Genomic DNA, 10,995 nt, shown 5'->3' on the forward strand with positions numbered 1-10,995 from the left:
TTGTTGGTAACTGTCTTCAAAAACACCATTTTGAGTAATCGCTTTTAAAATTTGGGTGTCACTTCGAAAATATTCACCAGAACGATATGAAATTTTGAGTGTGTATTTTTAGATATTAGTATTTTTTAAAATTTCTAACTGTTTCTAACCATTAAAAGACTTGCTAAGTTCTAACCAATACCAGTGCATAAGTATACACTATATCCAAGGGCATTTAAGGTTCGGCCTGCTCTGATTTCGCCGCTTTTTGTCTTGTTAATTGCAATGCCCTGCTAAACAATTCAAGGAAGAGGAAGGAAGGAAGATGTCGGAACAGATGTCTAAGCAGGAGTAGAGGCTAGGTCCTCATCCTGTCTGGTTATGGTCCACTGCCGAATCGTGTTTTCATTGCGGCTAAATTCTTATTTACATTCCGGTCTGCTTAAGTCCATAGGCCAGCAAGTTGTTTCCGGCATTATTGCGGCTTTGCTTGTTTGCTTGATGAGATCTAATGAATTGCCTTAACTTGGGACTCGACTATTAAATTGGCATGAATGAAGCTTAAACAGAAAACATCATCAATATTTTCTTTATCCTCCGAACCATTTATCATGGCAATTATGTAATGAATTCTAGATGAACCAGACGTCGTTTCTATCCGCAGTCTACACTTTCAACTTTATTGAATTTCAATCCCTTGTATTTAATTTCGTTTGTGCAAATTCACCATTACCATTAAATTGAAATCAATAGAAAACGTTTGTCTAGGAGAGGAGCAAAGGCAGATTAACCATGTAGCCAGCGTATGGGCCCGTTAATTTTTGGGGCCCACACATTCCCGTAAAAAAAGTATAAGTTTAGATGAAAGTGTGAACATATTTTTTAAATCAATGTATTTGCAAATTTAAAAAAAAAAAGCTTAAAAAACAAAAAAAATAACAAGATTTATACAAGATGAGCAAGGGGTGTATTAACTAAAAAGTTTATATTTATTGCTGAGTTTTTTTAATTTCCACAAATAAAATTTAGATTAATCGAAATTCAATAAACTTGAAGAGAATCAAGGGCTCCTTGACAGAATTTGCTACAGGCCCCGCGCTGGCCTAATCCGGCCATGGAGTAAACAGAAAGGCCTGGCCAAAAGCGTAGGAAACGGTCCGTAACAAAGGAATTCACTGAAGGATGGTGAAGGGTGATAAAGAGTAATTTGGATGGAATGTTTCTGATGTAAGACCGCAACACTGGAGTCCACCTTCCCACCTTCCCATTTCTAGTACTATAGCTATTATAGTTACCCATATATCGCTGCGGTCAAGATTGTATATATTACCTTATAGGGTAAGCTTAAGGGCCGTATAAGATCTAGAACTCCTGTTCAGCAGCGACATCACATTAAATCAACAGCTTTTCTGCTCCAGCTACCTGTCGCTCTTTTTTCCCTGAAAACGGCGGTGGGGCTCACGTAATAGGCTTACCCGCCGCCCAAAGCGGCTTAAATGCACACACACATTATTTAGTGACAGTTTTAAGCAAAAACAACAATTACAATTAAAAGACAAGCGGGAGCAGCAGGTGGGTCAAGATGGTCGAACATTTCCCACGGTGGAATCTATGCAAATGATTTACCATAGAAAGAGGAGCACAAAGAAAAAATAAGACGAAATCAGTTCTAATTTGTCATAATTTTTTTTTTTATAAAGTAGCTTAAGGTGATTAAATCAAAGATTTTAGATAATCTTGCTATTCATAGAATATTTATGACTTATTTATCATAGGAAAAAAAACCATGAGTAAATAAATTTGGAGTAGCTGGAAACCTAATTAGGTTTTTTTCCCGTAAGTAAAAAAAATAAACTTATTTGCGAAACGGTGCCCTCGTCACCTGCTTCGGGCTTCATTGGAAATCAAATGAAAAGTAATTAGTCAAGACGTGTCCCCTTCCCTTCGTGTTTTCGCTCTGTTCGGCATTAATGGGATTTACTGGAAGAATTTCCAAGCAGATTTCAGCCATTCAGTAAGTGGCATTTCTGGGCCAGAAAGGGGCGGGGAGCAATGCCCGAAAAAAAAGCCTGCAAGCGGAGGCCGCTGAGTAAGAGGCTTTCTTTTTTATCTCACCCAAAATCAATTTCAATATTTTGCAACCCTTTTTTTCCTTTTTTTGTCCTTGCCTTAAACATTACGAAAGGCAGCCGAATTGGCGATTGTTGTTTCAGCCGCATCGCAGGAGTATGGAGCCATTAAAAGTCAATTGGGCCAGAAATGCAAAGTGCCAGACAGTCTGCCGTGGCACATTTGCAACTCACACAACTCTCCTTCGCCCATGGCTGAGCGCTGGTTAGCCCACATATTTTGTTTTGGCCACATTCCGCTAAATTAACTTCGATCTTACCAAAATTGGCACACATGCCAAAATATTTGGTACTTGGTAAGGGGCGTAACTCGTCCCGTATCGATTCACTTTAAAACAGTATATGGGAATGGCCTCCAATATGCTAACTACTTCATCGATTGATTGCGGCCCCAGGGTCCACGTTTTCCATGTAGCATTCGTTGGAGATCCTGGCTTTCGTTTCCATTTCTCCTCGGGTGTGGACGAAAGCGCATGATTTCCCTGCAATGCACATAATTTCCGACCCATCTTGGCAACTCCTTTGTGGCTCCTCCTCCTTCTCCTCCAAAGGACTGGCCAGCTGTCGAGCCACTGGCCAACGATACAAATCTTTGCCCGGAACTTGGGGATCCGCCAGTGGCAGTGGCAGTGCTTTTGCCTTGGCCAGAAACAGAGGCAGTGAATTGCTTGCCTTCTTTACGATTATGGGCCACTTCTCATTGTGTTCGAATCGTAATAAGGCTCGTTGTGGCTTTCAGCCTTCGATGTGTATGCAAATAAACGCGCAGCTCGTTTTTATGGCCGCGGACAGCTGACACTCCAGGCCAAGGATGGATATCCCTATCCCCCATCCGAAAAAAGACATGCCCAAGTGGTGTCCAAATGGGCAAACATCGCCATCCCAGAGCTCATCAGATGGGTTGATTTGATTGATTCGGGCCGGGTTGACTTACCATTAGGGCGATGAGCTTGAGACGCTACAAGGACATTGTTCAACTAATGCTGAATAAACACACACACACACACACCCCCGATGGGCAAAATAGTTTCCAGTTTGTAGTTAATTCAAATCCTTTGTCACTGCAACTTTTAGCCAAATATATAAGCTAAGCTATTTGCAAATTGCAACATAATCACGAGCACAAACTTTGCACTTACATTAAAAATTCCTAGCTCTGCTCCGGTGAAGTCCAACTTTGGCGGCGTCAAAGGTCACGCGCCGAATTTCCGATGACGATGATGATGGTAACCAGAGCGAGGCGCTAACTTTCGGAGCCAAATTATTTTTCGCCAAATAAAAAGTTTTTGCTGGCGCGTTTCCGAAACTACAAAAAACGGTGGGATAACTAACATTTCACGGGGAGGCAGTAAATGCCAAGATGAAATTAAAATTTTACCCATCGCTTTTTCCTTTCATATTTTTCACTGAAATCCAGGCTTCAATCACCGCCATCTCATTTTTGTGGCACGCTTAGCTAATTTTCCTAAACGCTGTGAGATTACAAACAGGCAATCTGGCATCAGCATTGGGTTGAGTGTGTTTAGGATGTGGGCAGGTGTTTAGAAGAGGAGGTGGCTGAGGGATGGAACTAGGGCTTCTGGCTTATCCTTATCTACCGGCAACCTTTATGACATCCCCCAAATCGGGACGCGTGCTCGCGATAGAAAGTTTGTTGTTTGTTGTCTGGTATCTCAGAATTAGAATTAACCTGCCCGACTTTTAGTTGCAAAGAAAAATGAAAAGTTTTCAGCTTGACTAACCCCCATAGCTCAAATTAAATTTTTCAACTTGCCAGTACCCATTTGCTTTAATCAACATGAAGAATTATCAACTTGCATTCACAGTGCAGGTGTCGTGGATCGTGACTAATTAAAATCCACTCAGAGCTATTGAACAATGACAATCGAGGACTGAGGACCTAAGGACTGAGGACCTAAGGACTGAGGACCTAAGGACGCCGGCAAATATTGAACTGAGTCAACATCTAGTCGAGGGCCTCCTTTTGCTACCAACTGCAGTTTAAAGAATGAAAAAAACTCTTCTAAATTGTTTCCCCCTGCTGCAACTTCGATTCAATGTTCTTTGAATGCTGGGCAAGTACAAGTTGGGAATTTTATTGTCCCGGCTTAGGGACTCCAGATCTCCAGATGCTGGAGATTTGAACACGCAAAACTTCTGGTTCGAGGAGGAGAAAGGGCTGGCTGGAAAACTGGGCCACATAGTTTGCCAACTTGTTTTAAAGGCATTTAACTTCCTGACTGGGAGTGTGAGCCCTTTAAAAGATACTTGAACTTGTTTTTGGTTTTGGGCGGGAAAAGTGGGGTAAAATAATGTGACTGAAAACGTGTTTCTGACTATATTAAATTAGTGGAGTGGAAGTATGCGCTTTCAACTGTCAGAAAACAAGCAAAAGAATAAGGAATTAAACTACAATGTATAACCGTTGAATTGAAAATCTGCTATTAACGTATAACTGTAAGCTATACAGCGAAAAAAGTTTAGTTAGTTTTGGTTGGTAAACCTAACAAAACCATTTTTTAGCCATATGTTAGTTTTCGGTGGTTGAGTAGCCAAAACAGAAAGGTACTGTGGTTCAACTTTTCTGTAAAACCACAAACAAATATTTTGCAACTTCAAAATTTTCTTTAGCTATTTTTAAATCCAACAATATCCTTTTCCGTTCTGAAACTTTTGAAAACCACATTTAAATGTAGAATGTAAGAAACGCAACCAAAGGACTGCTCATGCCACGCGGTTAACTTTGGAAGGTGGGCCACTGCCTGTTAATATTCTTACATATCCAATACTTCATCGGGCTTTCTGTCTCTTCTGGTTATTAGGGCCTTCCACTTACAATGTATTGCGAGGCTGAAAGGACTCTGCGACGACTCCTTCGTCATTTCTGCTCTTTCATCCTGCCTTTTTTGACAAGTGTTCCATATTTCTGCTTTTTTGGTTTCTGTGGTTTTTGTGTAGGTGTTACGACATTACCACGTCGTCCTCTTTTGTATTTGCGTTCATTTCATAACTTGTATTATATATTCATGTTACTCATGTGCCTAGGAATCCCTTTAATTTGGTGTGTCTTAAAATAAAAAAAGAGAAAATTGTTATGCCTCTGCTTGTTTAATTTTTTTCAAACAAAACTTCTAAACTTGCTTGGTCACAATTAAATTTCAAAGCCTGTCTTGGTCAGGACTACACATTAAATGATTCAAGCTCGGGCTGTATTATATCTATTTATCTACTGTCAACTCACGAATACTCAGCTTCCAAGAAATGCGGGAAAAGAAACTGTTTTCTATTATTAAACCTTAATATTTTATTTTTTACTTTAGGCTACTTATTAACAAGTAAACAGATTAAGCTTTAACTATTTACAACTTTTTCTTTTTTGTTTTCAAAGACTGATTGAGAGACTTTCGTTTCAGCTTGGTCTTTGATTGCTTGGTAGTTGTCTCCTCATCTCCTTCAGACTCATTGTCGCTGTCGCTGTTGGGGAAAAAGAGGGGAATTTTTATCTTATAAATAGAGTAGAATAATTAGAGCAGAAAACAAACTCACCCCACAGTGGGCATCTGGTCAAACAAATCCTCGTACTCATTGTCTACCGGTGTTGCCTTAAGGCTCTTGTTTTCCTTTACGTTGTTATCCACTTCCAGATCTGCGTCCTCTTCGGGCTGCTCACTGTCCTGTGGCTCGTTTTCCAGCTGACGGATTAGGATTTTGGTGGCCTTCGATTTGACGTAGCATTGGTAGAGCAGCACTGTGGATTCAGCGTCGTGGATGCGTACATATCGGTCTAGGCTGGCCGAGCTCAGATACCGACCGGTGGCATCCAGATGAAGGTCACTGATCCCGCCGGTGAATCCCTTATAGGTATGCACATGGGTCTTCATGCGTCGTGTGTCAAAGGCCTTCAGAGCGCCCATTGTGGTGCCTGTGTAAATGAAGTTTCCCCGCGCCACCAACGTCGTGAAACTCATTCCGTGCTCCTCGCTGGCAAAGCAGGCAACTGGACGGCGCTGCTTGCGCGTATCGTAGAGGCGAACGTAGCCGGTGCGCGAGCAGGTGGCCAGCACACTGGGCCCATCCACGAAGCCGATGTCGCTGTCCCAGACGGGCACCTCCAACTGCAGATAGTCGTTTGGCAGGTTCTTGGAACTGAAGATCTGCTTGCCGTCGCTGCTCAGGTCGTAGACCTTCAGATTGTTCTGCCGCTCCTTTCCGCCGGTGGCCACAATGTTCCTCACCTGCGCACACTGACGCAGGTGGTCGATTTGATTGCCGGCGGTGATGACCACAGGTTCGGCTTCCTCGTCCGCCTCCAGCTCCAGACTCTGAATCTGGCCGTTGCCAATGCCGGCAATCAGCTTGTCATTGTACCGGGCCAAGCCCACGATTGGTGCGGCAGTGAAGGACACCGACTTCCTGGAGCTCTTTCCCTCTGCAAAGGAGTGCAGCTCAACGGTGTTCTTGGCGCGACCGAGCAGGATTTCGGTCTGAGCCTCGTTGCCAAAGCCCAGCGATGTGACGCGAGAATCCTTGTCCAAGGCAACCAGGTCGCTCAAGTTACTTTGTCCATGCGGAGACTTTTCCGAAGCGGGCACCAAGTCTGAAAAACAGTTCAAATGATTGCACTGCCATTTGCAAAAACAACAAGCAGACTTACGTTTGAAGGAGCCCGTGTGCGTTCCCACATACAGTTCATGCTTTGCCGTGTAGTTAGCGTGCTTTAAATTCGCAGTAGTCCACTTCATTGCGACAAACTATTTTCTCCAGGATTTGGGCTGGAAATTAAAATTAACAAATTTCGGCAGCGGTGAGTAAAAACAAATTTTACACGTGCAGCGCGAATAATGTGACCAAACTGCGAGCGCCAATATAATCCGCTAAATCTTGCATCCAAAATGTAGCTACTTCTCAAGCTAAAATTGCGGAAAATAGCTTAAGAGCCTACAAACACGTTTGAAAAAAACCAAAATATCCATAGAAAATAGTTGGTTAACTACTTGTTTTCCTCGTGTTGTTTTTAAGTTTATTATATATTATATTTTGTTATTAATTTTTAAAAGAAATAAAAAACAAGTTTAAATAACACGGGTTGGCAGCCCTACTCCATTTCGATTAGGGCTGGATATTAGGATTGGCAGTCAGCTGTTTCTGCGTGCTTCCCAACACTATCCGTCTATTTGAAAACAAAAATATTCTTAGATGCGCTTAATTTATGTAATTTCTGAGGATAAATGGCTCTCACGAAGGTCTACGATGCTGCCACAGTGTTCAAGCACTTAAACGGCATTCTAAATGTGTATAAACCGGCCGGCATGAAGGTAAAACACGTGCGCAATGCCATTATCGGCAATATTTGCAAGGGTAAGGAGAAGTGACCGAAATCCCCAAATCAATGCTGAAATTAAAAATGGCTTTTATGTAGGCCTTAACGAAATGGAGCAACGGGAGCCTCGTAAATTGCCGGAGGACAGACCCCTTCTGGGGACAGGCACCGCCGCCGACCACGTGCTGCACAACATAGCCAGCCAGACGGATCTGTCGGACCACGTTCTGTCCGCCGGTCCGCGGTACCTGCCGCGGGACCTGATCTGCACCACAGTATCCAGCCTGGGCGAACACACCAGCGGCGTTTTGCGTGAGTCGATTGCGCAGCGCTAGTTTCCTTACTAATAACCACTTCTTTACAGTCTTGGGCATCAACAGGGGAACGGGTCAGTCCATCAGCATTCGGAAGAACCGACCTGTGCGAGTCTACCACATCACGGGCCGCCTGGGCAGCGCCACGGAGACCCACCTGCCAGACTCACGGGTCACTGTGCGCTCCAACCACCGACACGTTTCGGCGGACAGAATCAGCGGCCTGGCCTCCTCCATGCAGGCCTCGCATCAGCGCAAGATGTTCGAACTCTGCGGCGTCGATCTGCAGACCCAGGAGGCCTATGAGCTGGCCTGCAAGGGCCTTCTTCGTCCCGCAGACGACAGCCAGCCCGTTGTCTATGGCATCAAACTGATACAGTTCGAGCGGCCGCACTTCACGCTGGAAGTGCATGCCATCAACGAGACGCAGGAGTACCTGGCCATGCTCATCAATGACATGGCCTTGGAGCTCCGCACCGTGGCGCACTGCTCCCAGCTGCGCTGCGTGCGGCACGCCCACTTCGATGTGCGTGACAGTCTGTTGAGACACGCCTGGCACTTGCCCGGAATCGTCAAGAACCTGCGCCAGCAGCGTGACATCCTTCGAGCGCACCCACAACTGCTGCGACAGCCGCGAGTCGAGCTGCAAGCTGCACAGTAATTTAAGGATCAATCATTTGTTATATGTAAATAAATGTAGGTTTTAACGAAACCAATAGTGATCATTTTCTAATCCACATAGATTTTTTAAAATGAATTAATATATTAAGAAAACTAGGAATAATCCGCAGTTAAGCACAGCAACTGGGAATTTATTTCAAGCACAGAGCACTTGACACTCGTTTAAATTTGAAGCAACAGGCATTTTTAAATACTAATTAAAAAATTGCATAGGTTTGCAAACATTAAATAGTTGTTTTTGGTGTTATTAAACTTCATATAACTTAGTTCTACTTTTAACTACGAAAACAAAAACTAAAAACTGTTTGTTGAGAAATAGTTTAAATTGTATAAACAAACATTTTTAATTTGTGGTTTTATTTTTCATTACAAGTAAGTACTGAAATTAATGAAGAAGTTAAGCCAATTAAAAAATCAACTAATTAATTACTTTGGTAAAATATATCACTATTGCTTTAATTTAGTTACAATTAAGAAAATAAATGCTAATAAATAATATTTAATTACTTACGAAAAATGTCTTTAGGGCTGTCCCGTATATTGTATTGTTTCACATTCCATATAAAGAGTTTTAGCTTTATTAAAATGAGGCAACAACAACTTTTAGCTTCCATATGAACATTTAACTGAGAGGATATTTTATGTTTATGGGGTAAAAGATTGTGCGTTAATGCTATGCTGGTACTTTAAATTAGAGGATTAAATTCTGTATTGTTGAGTATATAAAAATTATTTTTGACCAACGTCACGTTTTTGGTTATAAGACAGCGTTAGCATTTGTTTTTCGCACTCAAAAATCTCGTTCTGCAGCTTGTCGTTCAACTTTTTGCCAGCCACCGAGTCTTGTTCCCTTTGCAGGATCACCTCCGCTTCCTTGAGACGAGCCTGTGCCAATTCCAGATGAGCGGATCCCTCCTCTCCGGGCGCCCTGCGCGCCTGCTCCTCCAGTGCGTGGGCCATCTCGATCAGAATGACCGTCACGTAGATGGCGAGCTTGATGCTGTACGGATCCAGTCGCCGGCAGACGTTGTACAGCTCATCGCACAGGCGCAGTTTCCGCTCCAGTTGATCGCTGCTTAGGCTGCCCAATTCCAAGCCCGCTTCGTTGCCGTACAGCTGGATCAGGGTGTGCTTCAGGTTGAACGTGTGAAAGTGATTGGGGTGCAGGATCTGGGACAGGCGGGCCAGGAGCAGTTCAATCTGATTGGCGGACGGACAGCCGGCCATCAAGCCGTCCACCTGTTCGGTCATGTGGGTCTGCAACTCGGCCACGTAGGCGCCATCCACGAGCATGGGACAAGTGTCGCACTTCCACTGCGTGTTCTCGTCCAGCGGATCCACGGGCAGGTGGATGCCACCGCACGTCTGGTTGACATCGCCCAGACATGCCAGTGCACTGACATAGGTCCCGTATTCCGTGGGATCCAGGCAGCGGCTGCAGCGGCAGCTAAAGTGCTTCGTCAGACGCAGATGGTGCTGCCGCAGCTGAGTGCCCCAGAGGATGTTGGTGTAGCTGATCCGCAGGTGGTCGCCCTTCCGCAGATCGCAGCCGGCTCGCACAGCAATTTGCTGAGTTATCGCATCGAACTGGAAGTCACAATTGGGCTGGCAGGCGTGCTCCATCATGCAGGCCTGCCGAAACAATCCGCTCAGCTCCACTCCCGTCGGCAGCTCAATGACCATGAAGTTGGTCTCAATGATGCCGCACAGGCGATGCAGTAGCTCCGCTCCGCAGTCGGGCAGTAAGTTTGGCTTCGTTTTCTTGAGCCGCCCCAGGAAACGCTGCTGCAGGTAGCTGACGACACGCTTTTCCGCCTCATCGTGCAGCTCGGTGCCCCTGCGATCCTCCTCGTGCGACTGCATCTCCAGCAGTGCCGTCCACTTGGCCGGACTCTGTCGCTGCAGCAGCAGGCACTTGAGCACCAGCAGGGCATCGCCCCTAAAGTGGTCGTTCAACGAGCGGGCATCCGTCCGAGGTGCCGATGCACCCGATCCCAGGCTAAGCACACTGCACTCCAGGGCCTCGTGTTCACAACCCGAACTGCAGACTGGCCAGCGGCATCTGCAAGAAATGGATGGATAGTTCTATTGGATACCTACTGGGGGGCAGGAGAAATGAGTGTTTCACCTGCGACACTGATGCTTGCCGAGACGGCAGGGCGTGCAGCAGCCCACGCACGCCACTATGGGCGCCTCCTTGTCCGCGTCGGAGTGATACCACTTGGGCCCAACCACCAGTGGCTCCTCGACGAACACCGTCTGGCCGGCTGCAATGTCCTGGGTTACCATTAGATACCTGCCCAGTTGGGCATCCTGCTGCTCGCTGATGGGCCTGCAACTGCGCTTGTGCTGCGGCCAGTGCTGCTTTTGGTGCTCCCGATCGCAGTAGCGCACCATTTTGCACCTGGTGCAAGCCTGCGAGGCAGCCACTCCACAAACGGGACAGTCTGTGCTCGACACCATTGCGCTGATCCCCAAATATGTATACTTTTCCACTGGCAGACCACTCGACCCGCGCAGTGTTACGTTGGCAAAGGAAATTTTCTTTTTGACTCGGTTGAGGCATTTCAGC

The 10,995-nt window shown here is 45.2% G+C and overlaps 3 protein-coding genes across 3 annotated transcripts; 1 reads left to right on the forward strand and 2 right to left on the reverse strand.

Annotated features, from left to right (window-relative positions):
- Positions 1-5,387: 5,387 nt before the first annotated feature.
- LOC108138385 (WD repeat-containing protein 74) lies at positions 5,388-6,966 on the reverse strand. The gene is made up of 3 exons (XM_041709936.1): positions 6,763-6,966; positions 5,655-6,705; positions 5,388-5,582 (listed from the first exon to the last, which is right to left on the reverse strand). Exons 1-3 carry the CDS (start codon positions 6,848-6,850, stop codon positions 5,468-5,470), a joined length of 1,254 nt encoding a protein of 417 aa, XP_041565870.1. The 5' UTR covers positions 6,851-6,966; the 3' UTR covers positions 5,388-5,467.
- Positions 6,967-7,253: 287 nt separating this feature from the next.
- Positions 7,254-8,454, forward strand: LOC108135967 (mitochondrial mRNA pseudouridine synthase Trub2). Its single transcript, XM_017256925.2, has 3 exons — positions 7,254-7,466; positions 7,528-7,740; positions 7,793-8,454. The coding sequence occupies exons 1-3, from the start codon at positions 7,337-7,339 to the stop codon at positions 8,401-8,403; spliced, it is 954 nt and encodes a 317-aa protein (XP_017112414.1). The 5' UTR covers positions 7,254-7,336; the 3' UTR covers positions 8,404-8,454.
- A 531-nt stretch (positions 8,455-8,985) lies between these two features.
- Positions 8,986-10,988, reverse strand: LOC108135966 (SET domain-containing protein SmydA-8). Its single transcript, XM_017256924.2, has 2 exons — positions 10,552-10,988; positions 8,986-10,485 (listed from the first exon to the last, which is right to left on the reverse strand). The coding sequence occupies exons 1-2, from the start codon at positions 10,884-10,886 to the stop codon at positions 9,153-9,155; spliced, it is 1,668 nt and encodes a 555-aa protein (XP_017112413.1). The 5' UTR covers positions 10,887-10,988; the 3' UTR covers positions 8,986-9,152.
- Between the last annotated feature and the right edge of the window lie 7 nt (positions 10,989-10,995).

The sequence above is a fragment of the Drosophila elegans genome, unplaced genomic scaffold (genome assembly GCF_018152505.1).
Source record: "Drosophila elegans isolate 14027-0461.03 unplaced genomic scaffold, ASM1815250v1 contig_520, whole genome shotgun sequence".
Classification (NCBI taxonomy): Eukaryota; Metazoa; Arthropoda; class Insecta; order Diptera; family Drosophilidae; genus Drosophila; species Drosophila elegans.